At 37.1% G+C, this 27850-nt stretch overlaps 1 protein-coding gene and 1 pseudogene across 6 annotated transcripts in view; both read right to left on the reverse strand.

Annotated features, from left to right (window-relative positions):
* EYA3 (EYA transcriptional coactivator and phosphatase 3) overlaps positions 1 to 27850 on the reverse strand; it is a 107528-nt gene that overhangs the window by 49256 nt on the left and 30422 nt on the right. For 4 of the 6 annotated variants that reach the window (XM_081817871.1, XM_081817867.1, XM_081817868.1 and 1 more), the window contains exons 2-5: positions 20729 to 20829; positions 12240 to 12283; positions 7775 to 7854; positions 2033 to 2099 (exon numbers count right to left, since the gene is read on the reverse strand). In XM_081817871.1, the coding sequence (XP_081673997.1) occupies positions 2033 to 2099; positions 7775 to 7854; positions 12240 to 12283; positions 20729 to 20761 (224 nt within the window). In that variant the 5' untranslated portion in view covers positions 20762 to 20829. Of the gene's footprint in view, positions 1 to 2032; positions 2100 to 7774; positions 7855 to 12239; positions 12284 to 20728; positions 20830 to 21720; positions 21817 to 27850 lie in introns of those variants that run through there. The other 2 variants (XM_081817870.1, XM_081817872.1) reach the window with 2 other exon arrangements.
* Positions 8932 to 9034, reverse strand: LOC115938313 (U2 spliceosomal RNA; annotated as a pseudogene).

The raw sequence follows: 27850 nt of genomic DNA on the forward strand, positions 1-27850 counted from the left end.
GTAGGGGTGGGCCGCAATATCCCCAGATCAAGCCTACAAAACAGGAGCCAGATAACTAATAAAACCTGAGAAGTCCCAGACAGGACTCAGAATCTTCCCACTGATGTTTAAGCCAGAGTATACTGCCATGAGTTGCAGCCAACCACACCAGGTTTAGCTAGGGAATTTGAATTCAGCAGTAAAACTTCTGGGACTTTAGCTAGATGACCTGGTCATTTCATCCATGCAATAAAAAGGTCCCACACTTTGTGCACTGAATTTTTAGATACCAGTTATTTTATTTGGTATTATGCTGTACTTACAATGCAAGCATTTTGTGTACCATGTAAATCTGAACAATAAAAATATTCGGAGAAAGGAATGTTTCAGAAGGGGAAAACATTTTTTTTTCAGCTTTGGGGGAAAGGAAAATGAAGTAAGGCTATAAAGAAGCAGTATGTGAGCTGAGCAAATAAGACGTGCAGAAATGGGAAAGAAAGGGTGTTCAAGGAAAAGAGAAAAACTCTGGCAAAGGCATAGAGGAAGGCAAACAAGGGCTTAAGTCTATAAGGAGCATAGATTATATTAAAGGCCATATATAAAGTGAAGGGGAGTAGCAAAAGAAGGAAAGATAGCAAAGACCTCGAATACCAGGCTGAGTTCAGACCAATCTGAAACAATTGGGAGTCACTGAAATTGCTGAGCAAAGAGTGACAAGATCAGAGCTGTTCTTGAATAAAGATTAGTTTGACACTGCTTTGTAAAATGGGTTAGAAGGGGGAGAAACTTGAAGTAGAGTTAAAAAAGAGCTATAATGCAATGGTTCACGTAAGTGCTAAAGATGTCTGAATTAAGATAGAATGCATAGCTAATAAGGTGTCCTGAACGCAACAGGTATGTAAATTATTTTCTGAATAGGCAGATGAATTTGGAATGCACCTCCATCTTCACATCTGTTCTTCTTAGCTAGATCTGAACCAAGAAATAGCTCAGGCTATAGCCGTTAATCAAGTCACATGGGAATAATTTAAAATCTTTGTGATGGCAAATGGACTGATCTCCAGATATGTTAAAGATCATAATATCCTTTTTTCCTGTAGTGTCTTTATAGCTCTAAGTATTTTCTTATTTCCTTCATAATGATCTCAAGAGAATAGGTTCAGTCATTTCACAGAAGAAAATCATATGAAAACGACTGGTCCCGATGCTATTAGTGTTAAATACCAGATTAGAATTTGGAGAACTCATTGAATTGACCTTTTAGTTATTTGTTAACTGATGAAAAATTCAAAAGGTATAAACAAGCACAAAAAGGAAAAAAAATGCCAGTTTTCTTTTTATAAACAGTCCCATAGGTATCAGTCACCTCTGTTACCAATTCCTTTATGTGTTCTGCCTATGTAAGCACCTGGGAATACATCCAACTTCAATAAACACACTCACACGTATCTATCAACGTATGTGCAGGCTTACTCTTTATCAACGCCCATTTGGTAGTCTGGCATACACCCAGTTCTGTACCTGCTCATCTTGGAGATGATTAGCTTGTGGATCTTAAATGCTGATCTTACCTGCTGAAGGCCCAAAACGTTGCCTCTTAGTGACTTCAACCCGCTAAGCCTAATTTTAAGCCTAATTCTACTTTGAGGACATTCCTAAAGCAAGAAACTGAACATAGATTAGGCTGAGAAGTCCCACTAGGAGGCTGGTTTGTGCTGTGTTTATTGATCTAGCAAGGTAGAGGAAAGAGAGAATGATCAGAGGTCAATCACTGATATGCTTTGATCACGAACAGTATTTTTCATTTTCAGTGGCCATTCATTTACAGCAAGCTCCTGGGTAACAGTGATCTATTCCAGGCAACCATCTACTTTTTAAAAGCATGTCACAAAGACTCTACATTTAGAGGGAATAAAAAAAGTGGAGTAGGGTCAGAAAACATGAGAGGTGAAATGAAGTTAAATGTCCACTTAATAAGTTAAATATCAAATTAAATTTTTAAATGAACCTAGAGAAAAGGCATACAGATTTTTGAAATAATTATTGAACTTACTTTGCAGAATACATTTGTGAGGTATAATCATTGGATGAGCGAGGGATGTAATCGGTGCATGTCATAACTGAAAGAAAGATATCATCAGGTAAAAAGTTAGAACATTTCAAAAATGAAATGAGAAAATTGCATATCTCACTGTAGAGTCTTTCAAACTAAGTAACAGATTACAACTTGGACATGAGAAATTTAGAACAACTAAGCAGTAGAAAATCCCTCTCTCTTACAGTAATGGGTTTAGAGACTTTTAGAGACAGTAAAAGAAGCCAGAATATGGGGGGTATGGGAAAGAGCTGAAGGTTAGTACCAGTTGATCTCTATCTTTATCCATCACTGATCTAAAGCCACAGATGAAGTAACTTCCTAAGCTTTCACTGTGCTCACAGGCAAACTTAAAAGCAAGATCCATATCTAAGAAACCGCATTATACTTCTTCAGCTTATTCATTCTCTGGGTGCTTCCACTCATGTGAGTAAAAAGCCCTAAGAATGACTTGCAGGAAGACAGATTTGGGGGGGGTGGGGAGTACTCCATTTTATTAGAAAATTGTTGCTACTGCTGTGTACAAAAGATACAAGTATGCTTCCATACCACTATTTTTTCAGCTTTGTGGTGAAGGCTTTCAAGTTTGGCAAAGCAAAGACAGATCTGAGGAACTGATGTGATGCTCTGATGAACCATCAAGTAGAGACTTTCATAGCTAGTGTCCTCTTGACCCCTATGACTTCATCTAAAATAGCTGCTGTGAAGGCTTAATTAACCCTCATGATTTCATCTGTAAATATTCAACTCACGTCTGACAGGTAGCAGAATCCTATTCACTAGGCACTATTTCAGTCCATGCTGTAGACAGAGTTGCATCAGAAAGAACTTGTACCAGACCCCTGAACTGTCCAAGTACTTCGTACTTCAACATCTGAAAAGAAGGCTGTTCTACTATTAATAAGGATTAAGAGTAAACCAACTAACTTTATGTCTAGCCGGGTTTCCTGAGTGTCTGAACTAAAAAGGGAACTCTGGTCAAGAGCACACGAGGGGCCAATTCATGGCCAATAGTAAGGCAAATTGACATCTTGTCCACTGCCATTGTTCAAGGTCTTTAAAAATAATTACTGGAAATTTGTAGACCACATTCATCCATAATAATTTTGACAAAAATGAAAGAGATCTCAATTAGTCTAAAGTTCTTCACATCCATCACAGAGAACATAACTTCATTTGAATACTGCATGATGGTTCCTTCCCTGCTGACAACTACTTTCAAAAACCCAAACCCTTTTCCTCCTCTGATTTAATTCTAGAAGAGAATGACAAAACATCCTGGGAGATTTAGGCTGATATTTACTTCTTTAAAGAATGAACGAGGCTTTATCTTTGCAGTACTTAGGAACCGTGAAAGGATTATAAACAGTCAAGGCATAATCTGCTATATTAGAACAGCAGCAGTGGAGATGAGGTGCAACCTTGAAATACATTCTGAAGGTAAAACAGGACATTCTGACGGATCTGTATGTAAGGAATGAGGAAAACGGGAATATGGGATCATTTCTACGTTTTCGGCTTGAGCAACTGGAGGGACAGTGAAACCACTTCCTAAGATGGGGCAGTTTGGGAAAAGAAGAAATTTGAGGGGGGCTAAGGGAATAAAAAGCTTTCCCACATTTTTAAAAAAGATTTTTTTTATTTATTTGTCAGAGAGAGCGAGCGAGCACAAGCAGGGGGAGTAGCAGGCAGAGGGAGAGAGAGAAGCAGGCTTCCCGCTGAGCAAGGAGCCTGACGTGGGATGTGATCCCAGGACCCTGGGATCATGACCTGAGCTGAAGGCAGACGCTTAACCAACTGAACCACCCAGGTGTCTCAAAAGCTTTCCCACATTTTAAGTATGACTTTCCCTTCAGATATCTAAGTTGTGATGCCAAATAGGCAGTTGGATATACAAATGAAATCAGGGGAGAAGTCAAACTGGAAATATAAATTTGGAATTCATCAGCAATGTATACAATATTTAAAGTAATGTAGTGGATGAGAGGATGCAGAAAGAGAAAAGAATGCTGGACTAGAAATAAATCCTGAGGCCCAACATTCAGCGTACAGGCAGAGGAAGAAGGACCAACAAAAGAGAAAGGTGGGAGGAAAAGTGGTGAGAGGCAGAATATGAGAAGAAACATCCACTAGATGTTCCACTACTCTCAGAATAACTGCAAGTTAACTAATGACCTTGAGAGGAGCAATTTCATTGTGAAGAGTGGTGACAGAAGCTAAATTTGAGAGGGCTGAAGAATGAATGGGAGGCAAGAAAACAAGAAAGGGCAACTCTTTCCAGAAGTTCCAATGGGTCATGGAACAAAGAAAAGGTCTATAACTAGTGGGGAACATGGAGCCAAAGGAGGATTTTGTTTGTGTTTTAAAATGGCAGATACAGGTGCCTGGGTGGCTCAACTGGTTAAGCGACTGCCTTTGGCTCAGGTCATGATCCCAGAATCCCGGGATCGAGTCCCGTGTTGGGCTCCCTGCTCAGCGGGGAGTCTGCTTCTCCCTCTGACCCTACCCCCTGTTGTGCTCTCTCTCTCTCAAATAAATAAAATCTTTAAAAAACAAACAAACAAATAAATAAATAAAATGGCAGATACTCCTGTGCGCTTACGTGGATCCTCAAAAGCCTTCCCTGTTCTTGTGGTGGAAGGAGGTTGGACCACAGGGTTGCAGGCAAAAGAACCCCAACAATGAGGAATAGACGCTATTCCTGCATCACCACAAGCCAAAGAACAATCTAGTTAAAATTCTTAAAGGACCTTATACAATTTGCCCCAAGCTCTTATTGTGAGAAAACTGAAATCATTGCGACAATGAAGAATGGGGATCAAACATGTCTAAACCTAGATTCGGCAGATGTGAAAGGACTGATTCAAGAGTGGGAAAAACAGGTCAGCCAAAAGAAAAAGCAAAAGAAAGGAAATGATATCAAAAAAGCAAGAAAGTTTTAAAAGTTAAAAAATCTCAACATCCTCGGGCGCCTGGGTGGCTCAGATGGTTAAGCATCTGCCTTCGGCTCAGGTCATGATTCCAGGGTCCTGGGATCGAGGCCCACATCGGGCTCCTGGCTCAGCAGGGAGCCTGCTTCTCCTTCTCCTTCTGCCTCTCTCCCTGCTCATGCTCTCTCTCTCTGTATCTCTGTGTCTCAAATGAATAAATAAAATCTTAAAAAAAAAAAAAAAAGACACTCATTTAAAAAAAAAAAAACTCAACATCCTCATCAAAAGACCACATAAGCAGCCACTTTACCAACAAGTGTTTTGTGTTAAAAAGGTTCTTTTTAATTATACTGAAATAATTGCAAAAGGGGATGGTGTCTTAATACATAAGCTTTTTTTTTTGACTAGAAAAGTTTAAGCATTGTTGTGAAATTGTAAGTAAAGCTAGAAAGTTGCTTTTAAAATCCAAATGTTAATAAAAAAAAAATGGCAGGTACTGTGTCATGTCTCTTTACTGACAGGAAGGATTAAGAAGAGAAGAAGAATGTGATGATGCAGGTGCAGTCTTAGTTACAACAATACCAAAGTCCTTGGGGAAGGTAAGAAAGGGTTAGCTATAGAGCCCAAATAAAAGGTCTTACTGTTGACAGGAGCAAGAATACTATTTCCAGGGCACCTGGGTGGTTCAGTCGTTAAGCATCTGCCTTCGGCTCAGGTCATGATCTCAGGGTCCTGGGATAGAGCCCCACGTCAGGCTCCCTGCTCAGCGGGAGGCCTGCTTCTCCCTCTCCCACTCCCCCTGCTTGTGTTCCTGCTCTCACTATGCCTCTCTCTGTCATATAAATAAAAAAAATCTTTAAAAAAAAAAAAAAGAATACTATTTCCGTCCTGGTAAGAATGAAGCAAGAAAACATGGGTACAAACACAGGTAGGCTTAATGATTTGGTGGTGGTGGTGGGAGGATAAGGAGGTTTCTTGTCTGACAACTTCTATTTGCAATAGAGCCATTGGTTAAGAATGAGGAAAGGTAAGTGAGGATATCGGTACTTGGAGCGGAAAGTAAGTGCTGTGAAATATCAAAAGGTAAAATTCATTAGGGAAATGTAGTAGGATTTCCAAGCATGCTGGGTGCCTAGTTGAGGCCTTGTGAGTAGTAAGTCAGCTAGGTATATAATTTATCCAATAATGTTTAGCTATGTGAATGCACGAAAAGGGAAGATGGAGAGTATTAAATTAGGACTGGGGTTAGCAAGGAGAGTACAAGAGGCAAAGTTATCGAAGGTACTTGTAAGGGAACAATTACAATAAACAGCCACAGGAATCCATGCGGAGTAAGAAGGGACATAAAGGCAGACAGATATGATGACAGGTATTGGATAGGTCATCTACATGGATTTTGAAATCACCAAGAAGAATAAGAGTTTGGATGGAGAAGAAAACCAAGAAGACCTAGTCTTTAAAGAGCAAAATGACTAGGAGTTCAGAAAGGTAGAGGAGGCATAAATATAGACTTCAAAGGAACTGGAGTTTTTGGAGAGAAAAAGAGAAAGAGAAATGATCTGGAAGGAGCAAGAAGACTCAACTTATTTCCAGGCCCTGGAATATATAAGAAACATGTCTTTTTCTTGCGGATGAGTGGGACATTAAAAAAATCAGAGAGACTTTTCACTGATTAGAGCAGTTTCCCACAGTCTGGACAGTTTCTCATATGCATCAGAATCACCAGCTATCTTCTTGAAAATATATAGATTCCCATCCATATCAGATCTGATATGAATGATAATCTCTGAAAATGAGGCCAGAATTCTACATTACAAACAAGCACTCCAGATGATTCTTAAGTACACTAAGAGCTGGAGAACCACTAGAATAGTACCTTTGAGGAAATAATATACATAGCTCAAAATACACTATTTCCTTCCTTCCTTCTTTCCTTCCTTCCTCTGTCCTTCCTTTTTTTTTTTTAAGACATCATTTTCTAATACATGGAAGTACGTCAAGTTAAGCATAACCACTTTAAGAGCAGAAAAATCCCCTAAACAAGTGTCTTTTTAAAAAGTGTCTTATACAAATTTATTCTTTTAAAGTATGTGGTAAAATATGGAGAAGCACCGATATTTAATTTCAGGGATGACTATCTGTCCTATGGAGGCAACCTGGGGGCGTATGTTGGGTATGCTAGAGAAAACTTACATCTCTGCAAAAAAAACAAACCCAGAACACTCTACAAATTTTTGTCCATTATATGAAAGTATCTTTTCTATAGGAGAAAGCAAGTTGGTGAGTGGAAGATGTATCTTATTGGGCTGGATCCCCCCCAGGGCCCAGTATCAATTTTGGGCTCTTAAGGGGATTACTTTTCTTTTTTGGCACAGATGGATAGGTAGAGTCATTTGGTTATTAGAAGGTGGAGAAACATCAGTGTCTCTGGAGGAGCAGTTAGAGGTTGGCCCACAAACTTTTCTGATTTTGAGTAAGGCAGTAATACCTTTAGAACATCCAACTTTGGAACAAAACAAAAATAAAATCACCAAGTGTGACTCCTCAGGTAAATGGATTCCATGCGATTTTCTTCCTCAACTGGTATGTCAAATAAAGCTTATATGAGAGCATAAGGATGAAAACACACACATACACACACACACACGGACAGGAAAGGCTTCTGGATATATGGGACAAACAGGTCAACCAGTGAAAACCAATTATAAAAGAACAGCATCACCCATTTATAGGAATACCTCTTTCATCATGCATAGAATATAGTACTTACTTTCCTCTGACATGGTAAGGTTTGAAGCAAGGCTTGAAGTTTCAGGTTTCTGATCACTGACTTCAGGGCTGCTCACTTGACTTGAGAGAACCAAAATGAATACATTAGCCTCTCATGGACTTGCTGTGTTGCTAAAAGTGATTACGTCAAACCCATTTCTCTCCCTAGGCTATACAAGTAAGAGGCAAAGTAAGTCTTCTCCATGGTATCATTATTCTAAAACAAGAAAAACCAAACCAAACTGCGCCGTCACTTTGTTTCCAAAGTTCCACAGGAAAGTGGGGAGAGTCCTGATTTCAGAGAGTGGTTCTCGTAACTACTTGAGAAGTTTTTTTCAAATTACACATGATTGCTTCCAAGAAGGGGGTTCTGAACCTTAAAATTGTTCATTCTACTGTATTTCTCTTTTCCTCCAATTAAAAAAAATTTTTTTAAATTTGTTATCATATCCCCTGAGCAATATCTTTTTTTAAGTTATAAGGAGAACTCAGAGAAATTACAAAAGGTAAATCACATAAACTGGGAGAACAAATCATTATGTTAGACACTTTAATGATGGCAAAATTCTCACTGGAATTCTGGAATGCAGATTTTACTAACTTTCATCCCTCACAATGTCCTCCCTCTTCCTTCTACCTTACTTTCTACTCTCCAGTTATTCTCTCAATTACCAGGATAGCATAGTGGTTAAGGGTACAGATTCTTGAGCCAGATTGCTTGCATTCATATTCCACTCTGCCAAAACCAGCTTAATGACTTTGGGCTGAACTTCTTTGTACCCCAGTTTCAACTGTCAAAGAGGGACAATAACAGAGCCTAACACATAGGGTTGTTATATGGATTAATGAGTTAATACATGAAAAGTACTTAGAGACGAGAACAGAGTAAATGCAATATAACCACAGCCACTATTATTATATTACAACTTCACCCTAGCCCAGGCATCCTTCCCACATTCATTTTCCTTAGAAAGAAATCTGCTTTGCTATTCTATACTCTAGGGAAAAGTGAACACTGTACCAGAGGCTCCATATATCTCCAAAGATAAGACTAATAAAAGATAAGAGTAGTTTCTACACAGTAAAATTTTTAAAAGAAATGTTATTTATATAAAAAATACACAGCATCAAAATTCTTAAAGCTCTCATCTCTTTTCTGAATGGACCTCTAACATTCAAGTATAATATCAAGATTTTCTCCCGATATATTCTGAATTTTCAGATACTACACTTGATCTTAGCCAAAAGGCCGAGAAGCGATTATTCTGAATTTTCAAACAATTTTTCCTCAGATGTAATTAACTTTTTTTAAAGTTTATTTATTTATTTATTTTAGTAATCTCTACACCCAGCAGGGGCTTGAACTCACAACCCTGAGATCAAGAGTTGCATGCTCTTCTGACTGAGCCAGCCAGGTGGCCCGGTAATTATCTTTTATTTATTTATTTTTCTTAAGTAGGCTCCATGCCCAATGTGGGGCTTGAACTCATGAACCTGAGATCAAGAGTCACATGCTCTACCAACTGAGCCAGCCAGGCACATCTGTAATTATTATTATTTTTTTTTAGATTTTATTTATTTATTTGAGAGAGAGACACACACAGCATGAGAGGGGAGAGGGTCAGAGGGAGAAGCAGGCTCCCTGCTGAGCCGGGAGCCCGATGTGGGACCCGATCCCAGGACTCTGGGATCATGATCCGAGCCGAAGGCAGTTGCTTAACCAACTGAGCCACCCAAACGTCCCTCTGCAATTAATTTTTAAAGCTAAGTCCCCAGATGAAGTTCATCTATTTACTCAAATGCCTGTATTTTTGGAATAGCATTTAATGTACTCACCAAGATGTGACTATGGGAATTGAAGAGTAAGGGGAAGAAATCATACTGAGTAGTTACATCAATGTTTCCCAAACTGGCCTATTATTATAATTACCTGAATAACTGGTAAAAATACAGACTTCTGGTGATGTCTACTTAAATATGATTCACAGGAGAAGGGTATAAAACTAGACAAGAACTTCACAATCCTGACTACAATGACTGTTTTTTCTTCTATGTATACCTGGATAAGTCTGGGATTCACTGTTATACCCACTGATGGAAGACTATTTCTAGAGCCTGTAACTTAGAAGGTATATTTGTATAATCTGGTATACAACGGTATAAAATCCTATGGTCCTGGAATCTTATAGCAAAATTCCCTACGTATTCAACTGAGTGTCTAGAGATTCAATAGAAACAACAGTGCTAATGGGGTGCCTGGGTGCCTCAGTCAGTTGAGTGTCCGACTCTTGATTTCAGCTCAGGTTATGATATCAGGGTCCTGAGATTGAGCCCTGTGTCGGGCTCTGCACTTAGTGGGGAGTCTGCTGGAGATTCTCTCTCTCCCTCTTCCTTTGCCTTACCCCGTGCTTGTACGCTCTCTCTCAAATAAATAAATACATCTTAAAAAAAAAAAAGAGAACAGTGCCAATACAGCAAACTGACTAGCACTTTATTAAACATTTAAAATTATTTTATCTAGGAAAACTATGTATTGTCTCAAAATTTAATTATTTCAAGTAATATAAACATAAATTTTGCTTAACAGTGTATATATTGGTGAAAAAAAAAAAAATACGTTCCAAAAAGCAGAAACACCCAAACTCCAAAAAGTGAGCATCATGAATACTTGATTCTCATTCAGTAGAACTCTTGTCAATAATCAATACAATCAACCAATGCATGAATAAACAAAATTAGGTATGGACATACAATGGAATATTATTCAGCCTTAAAAAGGAAGGAAATTCTGATACCTGCTAGGACACAGATGAACCCTGAAGACACTGCACTAAACAGAACAAACCAGTCACAGAAAGATAAATACTGTATGATTTCACTAATATAAGGTACTTAGAGTAGTCAAAATCAGAGACAGAAAACAGTATGGTGGCTGCCAGGAGCTAGGAAAACAGGGAAACAGAAAGCTATTTTTTAGTGAATACAGATTTTCAGTTTGGGAAGATGAAAAAAGTTCTGGAGACGGATGGTGGTGATGGTTGCATAACAGTGTGAGTGAAATAATGTCATGAATTATACACCTAAAAATGAATGAAATGGTGAATTTTATGTAATGTATATTTTATCATAATAAAGAAACTGAAGGAGAGAGAAGGGATAACTGCAGGAAAAGATGAAGGTGGTAGGTTCCATAATGTAACTGGAAGGGTCAGCCTTACATATAAGCAGAGGAATTAACTTCATTGTAGAGAAGCAGATAAATGGGTGGATTTGGTGACAGGCAAATGAGGTAGTTCCTATCTAATTGTTTCTAATTTCTCTTTGAATTGGGGAGCAAGATCCCCAGCTGAGTGAATGGGAACAGAGTGGAGGGGAGGTGAGATGAAAGGAAGGGGAGGAACCAGGAGGCAAGGAGGAAGGGAGGCAGGGAGGAAAGGAGGAAAGGAGGCAAAGAAAGTTAATTTTAGAGACTAGGGAATAAAACACAGCAGGAAGGGTGGCTGGACCACCAAGAGTGTTTAAGTGCCTATTTGAGATGTAATTATAAATGAAAACAGATGAGCACAGTTTTGTGTTTTTCTCTCACAAAGTTCAGGTGATTGGAAATAAGCATGGAATAAGTGGATAGTTGGTTTAACCAGGGTTGTGGTTTTGCTAAAGAAGCATGACACAGCGGAAAAGAAGTTAAAAGGAGAAGTCCCTCACAAAATGTTTGTAATGGACTGATTAAATTAATAGATCTTATAATTTAAACAGCATAAGAAAGATACCAAAGTCTTTTTTTTGTGTGGGAAGGGTCAATGGTTAAGAGTGAAAATATGATAGCTCATTTAATGCAAAGTGCACAGGAAGATAACATATGGCTAGTGTGGGAGTAGATACATGAGCTGGAATGCAGTGTGTGGTACTAAAATAGTAAGATTCTGGAAATTAAGATGTTAGAGGTGATGCAGTTACTGCTTCACAGACAAACAACAGGAAGTAAGAACTGTGGAAAACAAAACCATGGCATTGTGGAAGCAAGAGTATGAGGTACAAAGAAGCTGCCTCTTGTCTAAAGCGAGTGGAGCTAATGATTAAGGCATCCCATATCCATTTGGTAATTAACACCAAATCCCTTGGATTTCCCTTATTTCTGCTTATTCTTCCCATCCTGTATATGGTACATCTGACTGAAGAATATTTACTGTCATGTCTCTTCCATATATCACAGGACCTGACAGATAACATGAGTTCAGGACATATTATTGAATAAATAATGAATGAATAAGAAAAAATCAACGCTTCATTTGTTTCAAGGACAAACTATTGGAAGGAAATTTTCATCTTAAACCAAGTAATTTCAAAACATAAAGACTGAGATGCTAAAATTAAAAAAGTGAGTAGTCAACCCAAAACCCATATACTAATCAGCATATGAAAAAAAAATGTAAGTAGATATTAAAAAGAAATTCAATTTTACATACCTTAAAGTTTGCTCTCCTGATTCCTGCATCTTGGCTTTTTTCACCTGCAAAAATAAATATACAAAGGCATCAATATAGTGATTTGCTTTTGAAATCATCTAGCTATTCAAATGGCAGGCCAATATTAATTAATAAATTACAGGGTGACTGTTTCATTTTGTTTTGCTTAGATTTATTTAATTAACCTTTGTTATATTTTAGAGTTAGAGATGGACTTGTTTTTCACATGAGCTCTTTTCTTTTTAATGAAAAAAGTGTTTTTCAGATTCAAGGTAAAATGTTTACCAGATTTTTACTTAAGATAAAATGTTTATCAGAGGGGTGCCTCGGTGGCTCAGTTGGCTAAGTGTATGCCTTTGGCTCGGGTCATGATCCTAGGGTGCGGCGATCAAGCCACCCTGGGCTCCCTGCTCAGTAGGAAGCCTGCTTGTGCTCGTGAGCATGCGCACTTGCTCTCCCTGTCAAATAAATAAATAAAAATGTTTTAAAAAATGTTTATCAGAATCAAGTATCCAAACTTGGATACAAACTAATTGATTTTAATTTCTCAATATCATCTACTCATTTATTAATTTATTAAACAGGAATGTCTTTATACCTAAATTATTTACATGCCAAAAATAAAGATAAATTCTTATCAGGTTATGAGTAATTTTTAAAAAAGATTTTACTTATTTATTTTGAAAGAGAGAGGGAAGGGGGAGACGGAGGAGGGCAGAGGGAGAGGGAGAGAAAAAGTCAAGGGGAGTGCTTACCTCGATCCCACGACCCATGAGCTCATGACCTGAGCCAAAACCAAGAGTCAGACACTTAACCAACTGAGCCACCCAAGAGCCCCAGGTTATGAGCAATTTAAAAAACATTATGCATGCTATCGTTTTATTCCAGATTTTCATCTTTTCTAATTCCTTCTGAGGTGAAAGCATTTCCACTGAAACAGTTTAAGAATCCACAAACAGAAGATCAACATTTAACATTACTAGTGGATTTCTCTGCTTTCCTATTACAAAGAAGCTGATTTTCGAGCTCTCTGATTAGAATAACTAGTCATAGTAGAAACATGCTTATTAGTATGCTTAGCCATACAAAATTATGGATCCTTAAAAGTATTTCAAGCTAACAAAAGGCAGAAACACTGTTAAATAATTTTAAACAAAATATCAGGTGGGAATATAGCTATTTAATATGAATAAATTTAACATCTCTGACATTGTTTGCCTTGATTCGGGTAATTACGTCCCCCTGTAAATCAGGAAGCATGTGCTACCTGGGCACCAGAGGCAGGTAAATGAACTCAAAGGATACAGACAGACTTCACAAGTACGGGTTCAAACAAAATAATCCAGAAACTGACAATGTAAAATACTATAGCTACTTTGGAAAACAGTCTACCAGTTCCTCAGATAAGGTAACTAGTAAGCACAGATGAATACAAGGCCCGTAACATTTCTCATGGACATCTATTCCTCATGAGAAAACATGACAAAATAAATAGAACCACTCTTGGTTTCTTGCTTATGGCATACCAACATACGTTATATTTAATGCTACTTTAATTTTCATAGGTACCAATAAAGAGAAAATCAAGAAAAGGGGGGCATTAAAAACAAAGCCCTCAGGGTGTCTGGGTGGCACGGTCAGTTGGGTGTCCGACTCTTGGTTTTGGCTCAGGTCATGAACTCAGGGTCATGGGATCAAGTCCCGCACTGGGCTCCGTGCTCACCTCCCCTCCACTCTGCTCCTCCCGCTCATGCGCACTCTCTCTCTCTCTAAAATAAATAAATAAGGGGTGCCTGGGTGGCTCAGTTGTTAAGCGTCTGCCTTCGGCGCAGGTCATGGTCCCAGAGTCCTGGGATCGAGTCCCACATCGGGCTCTCTGCTCAGCAGGAAGCCTGCTTCTCCCTCTCCCACTCCCCCTGCTTGTGTTCCCTCTCTCGCTGTGTCTCTCTCTCTCTCAAATAAATAAATAAAATCTTTAAAATAAAATAAAATAAATAAATAAATCTTAAAAAAGAAACCCTCTAAGAATAACAGGCATAGCGTAGGGCATATTGTCAATCGCACTGCAATAGCATTGTGTGGTGACAGATGGCAGCTACACTTGTGGTGAGCACAGCACAACACATAGAGTAGCTGAATCACTATGTTCATCTGAAACTAATATGACATGGTGTGTCAACTATACTCAAAAAAAAATCTTTTAATCCTCTAAAAATAAAATTAGAAAAGCATATGAAGAAAAACAAAAACAAATAAGAACCCTTGAGGGAGATAAATTCTCACTAAGCATATTAAATTCCAAAGCCATAAAATAAAAAACAGATTTGATTATACAAAAATTCAAAACTTCTCCATGATAAAAGATACCATAAACCAACCAGGAGATCGAGGAATCCTAGGATGATATACGGACTTTGACAAAAGCATTTAACTTATTATAACTGTATGATATAACCCCACTGAAAGGGGTGAGAGATAAAAGAGCTACTTAAGAAAATAATGGACAACATTTTGACTGGAAATTGCAAAGTTAGACATAAGAAAAATTCAACTATCTAGTTTACCTGCCTGCCATAATTTCACAAATGACAAAATATATGCTTTTGTTATAAAATGTGCTGTCCTTCCCACCTAAAGATGATAGTATTTACATTAGGTCAGATGATAGCGTAATTTTCCAATAGTGGAGATGAATTTATGTTTAGCTCACCCTAAGACTTTCTTTATGATCATGTATTCGTGACCTGGTAACCAAAACAGTCTACAGTTTCCAGTCATGCATACAAAGAAAACTGGAGCACTGAGGAATCTAACTTACCATAATCTTAATTTTATTAGAATCACAGAATAACAAATTTAGCTAATGAATTCCAAAAAAAAAAAGAAAAGGGCACTGGAGCAAAAATTTTAAATATACCATAGGGCCTTTCTTCTTTTTTTTTTTTCTTAAAGATTTTATTTATTTATTTGAGAGAGAGAGCATGAGTGGGAGGGGGGCAGAGGGAGAAGTAGACTCCCCACTGAGCATGGAAGCCCAACGTGGGGCTCAATCCCAGGATCCCAGGATCATGACCTGAGCTGAAGGCAACCATGTAACTGACTGAGCCACCCAGGCGCCCACACCATAGGGCCTTTCAAATTTTATTTTACTTTTTATATATTACAGTGCCAGCCCAGTACAAAGAACAAGTAATACTAGAAATGGAGAAAATGTACCTAAAATCTTATCTACCAAACAAAAAAGTTTGGGGGAAGAAAATGTGTTATCACAGCTAATTTTTTACCTTTCATGGCCCATTATTTGCCTTGACTTGGGCAATTATTCTCTCCTAAAAATCAAGGATAGAAAGCATGCACTGCCTTGGTACTCCAGGCAGTAAACTAACTTAAAAGGATACAACAGATTTTAATGGATTATAGAAGTATGGGTTGAAACAATACAATCCAGAAACCCATAGAATGTAAAATAATGTAGCTACCTTGGAAAACAGTTTAGTTGTTCCTCAAAAGGTGAAATATAAAGTTACTATATAACCCAGCAATTTGACTCCTAGCTATATAACCAAGAGAAATGAAAACTATGTCCATGGATGTTCATAACAGCATTATTCAAAATACTCAAAAAGTGAAAACAACCCCAATGCTCATGAATGAACAGATAAATGGATAAATAAAATGATAAAATGACAAATTAATGATGAATGATAAATTAAAAAATCCATATATTATTATTCAGCAATGAAAGGGAATGAAGTACTGATACATTATAATGTAAATGAACCGCGACAAGATTATGCTAAGTGGAGGAAGCCAGTCACAAAGAATCACAAATTGTGTGATTCCATTTACATGAAATGCCCATAAATCAGTAAATTTTTAGACAGAAATTAGATTAGTAGTTGCTTAGGGCTGCAGGGGATGGGGGGATTTGGGGGGTGACTGCTAATGGGAATGGAGTTTCCTTTTTGGAATGCTGAAAATGTTTTAAAACTGATTCTGGTGATAGTTGAAAAACACTGTGAATATACTAAAAACCACTGAATTGCATACTTTAAAATGAATATGTGAATTATATCTCAAACCTGTTATTTAAAAAAATGACATAATCTTATGGGCATGTTATGACTAAAGATAACACAAAAAGAAGAACCACTGACAAATTCGTGAATGAGGATTCTATTTGTGCCTCTACTAAAAAAAAAAAAAATGCTTTAAACATAACAGAGCAAGGGAATACTAGTAACACAGTACATGAATTCAGAATATCCATGTTCTGTGGATCACTCTGTGATTTTTCAGATGATCAATGCTGGCTTTGCACTGATGTCTGAAAGTTTTAGGCTTATGGGATAAAACTGCTGTGAGTCTGGAGGAACAGAACTCATTTGAAATAACTTAGGTCCTTGCTTATACATATGGAAATAAAAAATATTTTTAAAAATTGAGGTATGCTATCCTTTACAGTTTATCCTCCTTCATAGAGAAGACAACATCAGGGGTTGAGTCAAGATGTTCTCTCTTCACCACCTGTTCCCACTCTTTCTTCTCCTTACCCTCTAAGCTCCAAACACAATTTTTTAAATCCTTTTTATTGTTCTCAAAAATGTTTCCCAAGCTTCGCTCTTTTCTATGTTTTATAGCCTAGGGAGTACACTATGGTTATAAGCATTTGCCACCTCTGTTGTCTACAGTATTAGGAATTTCTTTTAAAAATTTAAACACAGGGTGCCTGGGTGGCTCAGTCGGTTAAGCATCTGCCTTCGGCTCAGGTCATGATCCCAGGGTTCTGGGATGGAGCCCCATGTCAGGTTCCCAGCTCAGCGGGGAGCCTGCTTCTCCCTCTCCTCCCTGCTCGTGCTCTTTCTCACTATCTCTGTCTCTCTCTCAAATAAATAAATAAAATCTTTAAAAAATAATAAAATAGGGACGCCTGGGTGGCTCAGTCGGTTAAGCGTCTGCCTTCAGCTCAGGTCGTGATCCCAGGGTCCTGGGATCGAGTCCCGCATTGGGCTCCCTGCTCCGCGGGGAGCCTGCTTCTCCCTCTGCCTCTGCCTCTCTCTCTCTCTAATGAATAAATAAATAAAATCTTTAAAAATAATAATAATGATAAAATAAAAATAAAAATTTAAAATAAAAATTTAAACACAAAAGCCATGCTCATATTTTAAAAAATCCCATTCAGGTATGTATAAAATAGAAAAGATCTTATTCTGACCCATCACCTCCATGAAATAATCAGTAGTAAGTTTGCTGTATATTCTTCTAAAAATTTTTCCTATGATGTGTATCCTTTAAAAACTTGAATTCGGAAAGCACCCCTGACAGCCATAAAGGAGTTTTTAAAGTGTTTCCAGCTTGCCAGGGACAGTCTTGGTTTATACCTCTTATCCCAAAACCAAGTCTGGTTAGTGTTCCCTTTTACTCTTCAAGAGTATTGTCCAGTTTGGACAATAATACAACTGCTTCAGTGTATCTGAAAAAGATGAAGACTGGGCTGCAGGAGGGGGGTGGGGAGGAGACTGAGTAATTTCAAGGTACCTGGTGACCACAGAGTGAATCATTTCTGATTGCAGAATATTGAAGACTGATTGGCAATAAGGGAGAGTGAAAGAGAGAACCCCCAGCTAGGATTTATGTTGCATTGTGAACAATGACCTGAACAAAGCTTAAGATGAAGCAAGTTAAGTAGTAAAGAAACATGAAAGGGATAATTCAGTAGGAAAGAGACAAGAAGAGATAATAAGAATAACATAACTCCAGGTAATAATGCCCACCAGTAACATCTCTCTATGTATACAGGTAACGGTAGGGTTAAAACTCTTGGTTTTATTTATTATCATCAATTTGGGATAGAACCATTCTTTCTACTCAAATTTTAGATCTCTACTACAGCCTGTGAAGACTTTTCTCCTCAAAGTACAATATTTACTCTTCCTATTCTAATTATTTTTAACAGTTCATAAATATTCCGTGTTTTCTTAGATTCTGTATTTGTTTATTTGGCATCCACTAATCATAGGGACAAACTACGGTCCAAAGCTATGTACATCTCCCTTGTGATCTAGAGCCCATACTCTGATGCATCTCCTTTATCCAACTCACACACCAAGTCAATATTTCCCCTGCTCTAATCACCCCACCCAGAGCTAGACACCAGATACCCAGTGAGAGCCGCAATACCCCAAAAGCCCTTGGAATTATTCAAACAAACTAAACTTAAATTGTTTACCTTGCCTTGCCTGTGGAAACCCCAATAAAGGCTGTGGCCTCTGCATTCCCCTCGCTCCTTTCTGCCTCCTAACTGACATTGGTGCTTCCCCCATGGCTCTGTGTGGTGTGTCATGCCTTTTCTAAGGACTGTGAGTAACACTAAACTTTTCTTTCAATGGCATTGACCTCCCCATGTTGTCACTCAGTTACCTTTACAAATTAAGACTTAGGCACAAATCAAAGTAAATGATACCCTGTGACAATTACCATTTACAGTCAGCAGAAAATTTGTTTTTAAAATGCTTTAATTTCGGGGTGCCTGGGTGGCTCAGATGGTTAAGCCTCTGCCTTTGGCTCAGGTCATGATCCTAGGGTCCTGGGATTGAGTGCCGCATCGGGCTCCTTGCTCAGCGGAGAGCCTGCTTCTTCCTCTCCCTCTGCACCTCCCCCTGCTCATGGTCTGTATCTTTCGGTCTCAAATGAATAAATAAAAAAAAGTTTAAAAAAAATTCAATCAAGTGTAAAAATAAATAAATAAAATGCTTTAATTTCTCACCTTCTTAAGTAACAATCCGGTTTTGCACATCATGTTACAGAAATTGAACAGAACAGCAAGGGAATGAAGCAGAGCAGAAAAGATGACTCACCAGCAGGTCAGCCTCACAATTCTCATTACATTCAACAAATAAGGAGTAACTAACAACAATACCCATTTCAATAGTGTATCAGCATGTAAGTCTTGAAACTAGACCTCCTGACTAGACCTTTGTCTTGCTACATTAAAAATTCAATGACATAATTTTCTTTGGCACATTTAATGTCGCTAATTCAGCTATTCAGCTAGTACATATCCTAGGAACACCGCTGCGATGATTTTTAGTTCTACCATTTCCCTGATTATTGCTGCCCCATCATGGATAAGGGATGACATTTCATATGTTTCAAGGTCATTTTACCAATTGCTTACGTCTTTCTAGTTTTTTTTTTTTTTAAGACTTTATTTATTTATTTGACAGAGAGAGACACAGAGAGAGAGGGAACACAAGTAGGGGGAGTGGGAGAGGGAGAAGCAGGCTTCTCGCCGAGCAGGGAGCCCGATGCAGGGCTCGATCCCAGGACCCTGAGATCATGACCTCAACCGAAGGCAGACGCTTAAGGACTGAGCCACCCAGGTGCCCCTCTAGTTTTATACTTACCTTAAGTGAGAGGGCTAAAAGAATAATGGCAAAGTAATTATTAGTATGTACTTCTCAACATAAAAACAAATATTGAAAATGTATTAAAGGTCTTCATGCAAGCAGTGTCCATCCTTCTGTGATGTAAAGAATATATCTGGAACATGAAAAACATACCCTATTATCTGCCTGAAAAACTCAAGTTTTTCTAAGTTGGATTTTCATAAAGGTAAATATATATCATTGTACAGTCTCCCTTAATATGAAACACAACAGGCTCATTCAGGACAGTAAACTGCCTCAGAATTTATCTAACTTCAGAAAAAGAAATAACACAAAAGGAAAAGATTCTTTAATATAAGAGTATCTTGAAAGAATGATTACTATTGCTTTCCTATTTTATTTTATTTATTTATTTTTTAAGTAGGCGCCATGCCCAATGTGGGGCTTGAACTCACAAACCAGAGATCAAGAGTCGGATGCTCTACTGACCGAGCCAGCCAGGAACCCCTGCTTTCCTTTTTTAAATGTTAAGAGTCAAAATACAGAAAGAGCAAAACAAACAAAAGGCCATGCAAAGGCAATAAATCTGTATCACCTGGGGACATTTAGAATTATTTTATTTATTTATATTAAATATTTAAAAGAAATTAAGAATCTAACCTAGACTTTAGGATCTTATCTGTTTTTAACAATTAGGTAGTGGTCAACTATTACTTTTTTAAAAAATTAAGTCAGAGAAATTTAGGTAAAGATAAAACTAAGTTTTCTGGCAAAATGGTATATACTGTTTTACTGGTAAACAGATGTCCTCTTCTATTTTCTAAAAACTGTAAGAATAGCCATTGGTGTTTTTTTCTTTTTTAATGACATTTCCAAATACAATACGTACTTTGTAATACTGAATTTTCTAAGCAGACTCCCTAGAATTAAGTTAACAAAATGTGAATTTAAGAACACTGTTTTCTTAGAAGGAAAGTATTAGGAAGTCTTTTCCTTATTTTTATTCTAATTTGGAATCTGTAGTGTAACTGAGTAATATTTAAAATCTTTTACAATTAACTTTTCTATAAAGAACTTTAAATTGTTAAAGGAGACACTTACTGGTTGTTCTGGTAAGTCTTGCTCTTCTTCCATGAGGACCAGTATTCCTTCCTAACGTTTATGTGGCTGGATTGCGAGTGTCCGTCAGCAGTCTTCACTGTCTGTTTAAAAAGGAAGGGGGGGGAGGTGGAGATTCAAAGCTTTATGAACTCTTAAAGCATTATCATTGAGGCCATCAGAGAATAATTTTTTTTAACTTTTTGTTACTCCAAGCTTTCTACGTGAGTCCCAATCTCAAAATCTCAAACCTGCACGTGGCTTTTCAAAATTGACATGCTGCACCAAGTCAAGATAGGTGTACACAACGACCTTTATACTACCTCGCAAAAGCCAACACGTGGAGCCCCTTCTGCTGCACTTAAGACACGGTTACTATAGTGCCTAATGCACTAAACATTTTATAATGACAGCCATGTGCAGATAACTAAAACATGATTTTAGGATTATTGTTACATTAAAAAATGATAAAAACCAGCCTAGCAAGTAAGTTATGATAACATCTAACCTGCTTGAATGTGGAACATTTACATAACTGTTAACACAGACACACTGAATCACTTTAAATGGGACAAACTGGAGTATCAATTAAATACTTTCACAAACAACTATCTGTATATATGTAATTAAAGGAAAATTCTGGATTTATTTTAATAATGCAAATAAATAAGTAAAGCAATATCTGAATTTTAAAATTAAGGAAAAATCATGTAAAGCCAAGACCCAATTTTATTCTGAAATAACAAGCTCCACTAAACATACTACCTGGTCAATTTTTTTTTTCATTTGAGAGAGAGAGAGAGAATGCGCACACATGGGGGGAGGAGCAGAGGGAGGAGGAGAAGCAGACTCCCTACTGAGCAGCGAGACTGATGCAGGGCTTGATCCCAGGACCCTGAGATCATGACCTGAGCCAAATGCTTTAGGCAGATGCTTTAACGACTGAGCCACCCAGGCGCCCCACTACCTAGTCAATTTTTAAGCAAACTCTTTACCTTCTAAGATCCTGCTCTTCCTGTCTTGGTTTTCAAACTAAAAAAGAAAAATAGAGGACTCAAAGCCCCACATTTATTGGTATGAACATCTTACTGTGGCCTGCTGGCAAGAAAGAGACAGGTAGATATTAGTAAACTAAATACATTATAAAAACAAAAATTCCCTATTTAACACAAATGAAACGGACAATTCTCCAAAACAGATGTGATCACTTACGATTTTAATGAAGGTCATACCTGTCTTTACTTCTACCAACTACTGTAACTAAACATATAAAGCTAAATCAAGTATAGAACCTTATTGCTGAAGTAATGAAAAGAGATTAAAAAAATGGAAAGGGAAATGAAAAACTTCAGTTGTGCCAATATCACCCCTCCCCTTCTATTGCTCTATATCGATGCACTACCACACACTTCATTTTACAGCCACACTCCAGAACGGGAAAGAGAGGGGACACACATGGGATTAGATGCAAACCTGTCCAACTCTACCATGGCTTTACTCCCTTCCCTGACCTAGATGTCAAAAGAAAAAAAGTTTAAAGGTCAGAAGCACTTGGTGATCAATACTCACGTGTAGCTCATCCTGAGCCTCAAAAGCCAAGTTCTCCAACTACATGACGCAGGTAATTGGTGCTGCAGAATTACAGGGCGCAGTAACTAAAGCCCACAGGAGCTATCTTGCCTGAACTTGTTTTGCTCTCCTCAGAAGAGCATAATCAATGTGACGTGAAACGGATTCACAATTGTGAAAGATGAAACATTTTTATGTTTTACCAGCTTATATCTATCTTAGATTTAAATTGAAATGTCTTTATTTTATAGGCTTTTAATACTGTCTAAATGTACAAATATAATTTCATCCCCAAAGAAGGAGGAAAATAGGGCCAAATCATGAGGGAAGTGTAACGCCTTTAACACCTCATTTGTTGGATTTTTGTGAGACCATCTCTCACCTAAACAAAAAGTTGTAATATTCCATGTTTTATTTAACTGAAGGCCATACATAATAATTGCAATCTCTAATTAGTAGATCCTCAGCACGGGAGAGGGAAGGGATATTCCTTCTCATGGGGGAAGGATTATAAAATCTACCTCTGGGCAAGAAGAAGGTAAGAAAAATTGTTTTAAAAAAAGGATACTCAATAACATGTGCTTTAATTTTAAACACAAGAACTAATTTAAAAAATATAAACATTAAAGGAGAACATTTTTTTTATTGATCAAAAGGGATCATGGGTTTTACAAGGTAAAAAATACTACTCTTAATTGTGGGGAAATAAATTCTCAAGTCATACAAAACTAAATGTTAAAATCTTGAATTTTGGGGGCGCCTGGGTGGCTCAGTCGTTAAGCGTCTGCCTTCGGCTCAGGTCATGATCCCAGGATCCTGGGATGGAGCCCCACATCGGGCTCCCTGCTCAGCCGGAAGCCTGCTTCTCCCTCTCCCACTCCCCCTGCTTGTGTTCCCTCTCTCGCTAGGTCTCTCGCTGTCAAATAAATAAAATCTTTAAAAATAAAATAAAATAAAATCTTGAATTTATTTTAGAAATATGGCAATATAATAGTGATTTTATAATGAAAAGGAAAGAATTTTCTATTTTTCTTAAGACAAATTCTATGGTAAGTTGCAAGAAAACTTTAAGGGAAAAATTAGAAGACATTCTTTCTACCTCTATTTCTTCTTTGAAAATAAGCCCTGTTGTTTCCATCTTAAAAATCACCTTTATTTTCTCAGCTTTTCAGTTTAGGGGAATAAAAGGAGCATAATTTCTATAGTTAGGAAAAAACTTTAAAAATCAAGTAACTGATCAATGATCACCAATAATTTTGATCATTTAAAACAAAAGCAGGGAGGGGCATCTGGGTGGCTCAGTCGGTTAAGTGTCTGCCTTTGTTTTGGGTCATGATCCCAGGGTCCTGGGATGGAGCCAGCATCGGTTCTCTGCTCAGAGGGGAGCCTGCTTCTCCCTCTCCCTCTGTCTACTGCTCTGCCTATTTGTGCTTTCTGTCAAATAAATAAAATCTTAAAAAAAAAAAATAAAAGCAATCTTACAAGGAAAGCACATGATTTATTACAACATCTTCTGGGATTCTATTGGCAACATGTAAAACGCATAAAGTTGCAAACATACATTCTGGTACATTTGTGTATATAATATGTTAATGACTATAAATTATGTATTTCCATCAGAACATGCATCTAAGTACACTACTTTGTATCAATACAGTAGTTTTCCTTCCTTCCAATAATTTGTAATTTGAATAACCTGAAATATAAGGACTTACTAAACACAAGAATGCAAGTATTTGTCACATTCCTAGAACTTCTCAATGTGCCAAAACTTTAATATTAAGATCTCACACCATTTTCTGTAAGTGACACATGCTTACAATCAAGTCACATTTACTAGCAACCAGACGGAAGTGCTGTATAACACAGACACAGTGCTCTAGTACTTGATAACTTAAAAAGTACAGAATTACTACACAAATCTTAGTATTCTCATTCCATGTACTAGTTCTAGAATTTAATCTAATTGTGGGTTTTTGTAAACCATTAATGTAACCTGACATTATTGTATACTAAATGAAGTTCATCTTCTAAAATATCCAAAAATACAATGACTTGACATAGAAGTGGAAAGTGGATTCTTAATGCAACTTAAATGAATACAGTTACTTATAACTTAGTCAAACAGCCAGTGAAGTTACAAAACATGCTGTGAGTTAATCTTTTAAGTACCTTTAAGCATTTGGATAATAATGTCTTCTCACAATTTTCTAGTTTCAATTCTTACTGTTGCTTTCTAAATACACCTTTTTTATCACGAGAGTTTGTCAGTATCTAGTTGCTTTTATGGACAGAAATCTAGGCAAATCTAAACTCAGAACAGAAATAGTATTACTTCTGAAGATTTTCCCTATCTGCAAATGCTGACAGTGAAAAAATAAGGAATTTTGTTTGGATTCGAAAAGGTCACACAATTTTAAATACTGTGATTTCACATGTTCATAAATAAAGTAGGATACTTTTGTAATATGGCAGCCATAATTTTTCTTTTTAATCGTTAAATATTAGAAGGGAAATAATTAGTAAATATTTTACTTCAATATTCTAATTAGATTCCTACCTCCTAATTTCTGTTTTGTACCAAGTTGAACATAGTATTCACCCTGTAACTGTAAATGGCTACAAGCAAAAACCTAGGTAACTGCAATGTTATTATAGCTCTTACGTATAGGAAGGGGGAAAAAAAAATATATATTCTACACACACACACGTATAAAGAAGAGAATACAGATCAAACTGCTTTCAATGAAAATAAAGTATACACTACTCTTAATTATAACATCAAGAGAAGTGTGTAAATAGAGCACAACACTCTGATTATAGGTCCTGGAAGGGGAACTTGCATGTGGCTAAGTGTGCACAGATTAACTGAATATCTTTGGTACAGTTCTAAAGAGAAAACAGGTAGCTCATAAATTTAATCACTGACCACACTGTATTTTAGAAGTCTACTTAATATTTCTTCCCAGGCCATATATATATATATTTTTTATAAAAATATATATTTTATAAAAATATACATATTTTTAGAACACGCTAAATAAAAGGCTACAGAAGTTTCCCTGGGGAAAATTAACAGCATCTTTCCCAAAATTAAATATATCTCAGCAATAATAGTTATAAACAACAGTAATCTAAAGAAGTATCAAAAAAGTGGTATATCATCACTTAAGATTATTAACATGTAGATTACTTTAGGATTTAAAAGTACATAATTAGCAAATGTCTACCATGGTATCCTCAAATATAATTATATGTATGCCTTGAAGAATGAAAACAATAAGCAAACTACCATCTTTTAATGGCTTTAAGATGACTACTTCATGTACTATTATTCAACAATAACTGATCTATTCTAAAGGAGATCCATAAATGAATTCAGAAACTAGTGCCCTAACACCCAAAGTACCAAACATAAAACCTAAAGATCTCTCTTAAAAATAAACTCTAATTTAAAAATTAAGAGGCCTTATAATGCAAAATCAGAAAAGGTGTCAGGAAAAATGGTTTCAAAATGTAAAAAAACATTTCTGTGGTTTCCTGCAGAACATTGCTTATCAGCAGCGTCAGCGGGCACGTAGTAATTTGAGTTTCATAATCTACTGAATTTATGCATTAGTTGCAAACAAGAAGTGAACAAAGGTTTATTCCAATATCTACAAATGTCTTACGGAAATTAGGCAAAAATAATAATGAATAACTTGGCAGAGTGGAGAATTACGAATTAAGGAAGATATACCCTACAACAGCCTTTAAAACCAATTACAGTGGGAAGGATGAGAGAGCAATCATTTACCAAGCATATATATCAAATATTTTTACATTTATTGTCTACCTAGTTTTATCTCCACAACGATCCAAAGACACAAGTGTTATCCTCATACTATGGACAAGGCAAACTGGGACTCAGAGATTTAAACAATTTGCCTGAGAATAACAGAAACAATGTTTCAGGTTAAGGTAGAAATATATCAAATAAAGAGACTAGAGGATGGTGGTGATGGTTGCACAACACTGTGAAGGTACTTAATGCCACTGAATGGTATATTTAAAGTGGTTAAAATAGTTAATTCTGTTATGTATATTTACCAAATAAAAAAATACAAAAAGACCCACAAAACAAGAAATACCAAAGCAATGATTAAATTTAAAAAGTGCTTATAAAGTAGAATTTAAATAAAAACTTGAAACAAAACAAACAAAAGTGCTTTAAGTAGAGAAAATCAATATTTAAAAAATACTGCCAGAGGGCACCTGGCTCGCTTAGTTGGTGGAGCATGCAACTCTTGGTCTTGGGGTTGTGAACTCGAGCCCCACACTGGGTACAGAAATTACTTTTAAAAAAAAAATCTTTTTTTTTTTTAAAGATTTTATTTATTTGACAGAGAGAGAGACAGCGAGAGCAGGAACACAAGCAGAGGAAGTGGGAGAGGGACAAGCAGGCTTCCTGGCAAGCAGGAAGCCTGATGTGGGGCTTGATCCCAGGAGGGGATCCGAAGGCAGATGCTTAACAACTGAGCCACCCAGGCGCCCCTAAAAAAAAAAAAAAATCTTAAAAAAAAATATGTATATATATATTTATTGCCAGAAAAACAATATCAATGTGGAGAAAAACATGACTAATTCTAAATAAACGAAGAACAAAGCATTCAAGAAATTTTGGAGAAAGCAGATTAGCATATTTATCTCATCTGTGGAAAAGAGATAAAAATTGTGTGCAACAGAAGAAAGCATAAGCAACAAATCAACAGATCTGATTATATAAAATATACTTTCATGCAATGAAGAATAACAAATCTAAAATTAAAAGAATATAACATGGGGCGCCTGGGTGGCTCAGTTGGTTAAGCATCTGCCTTCAACTCAGGTCATGATCCCAGAGTCCTGGAATCGAGCCCTGTGTCGGGCTCCCTGCTCAGTGGGGAGTGTGCTTCTCCCTCTCCCTCTACTTCTCGTGCTCGCTCTCTCTCTCTCTCTCTCAAATAAATAAAATCTCTTTAAAAAATTTAAAAAATAGGGGCGCTTGGGTGGCTCAGCTGGTTAAGCATCTGCCTTCAGCTCAGGTCATGATCCCAGGGTCCTGGGATGGAGCCCCGTATTGGGCTTCCTGCTCCAGCAGGGAGCCTGCTTCTCTCCCTCCCTCTGCTGCTCCCCGTGCTTGTGCTCTCTTGCTCTCTCTTGCTCTATCTCTCAAATAAATAAAATCTTTTTTAAAAATTTAAATAAAAGAATATAATAAATAGAAGCAACACCTGCAATAATGATGATAAACCTTAATGTCTGCAATATAAACCCACCCAATTCAACATTACAGATCATCTGTTATGTGGCAAACCATAACTAAATACACATTCATCAAAGGATACAAACAGATTAACCACCAAGATCAAATCAGCTCTTGGGAAAAAAGATTCTTACTACTAACTGAAAAAATTTTAATATTTTTAAGATACTACTTCATACCTAGGAAAACACCAAAAATAGATCTAAACAACAAAACTGAGTTTATCTGAGCAATAAGAAGATAAATACTCGGGCACAGCTGTAAAATCATAT

The sequence above is a fragment of the Leptonychotes weddellii genome, chromosome 4 (genome assembly GCF_054177405.1).
Source record: "Leptonychotes weddellii isolate Sample4059 chromosome 4, ASM5417740v2, whole genome shotgun sequence".
Taxonomy (NCBI): domain Eukaryota; kingdom Metazoa; phylum Chordata; class Mammalia; order Carnivora; family Phocidae; genus Leptonychotes; species Leptonychotes weddellii.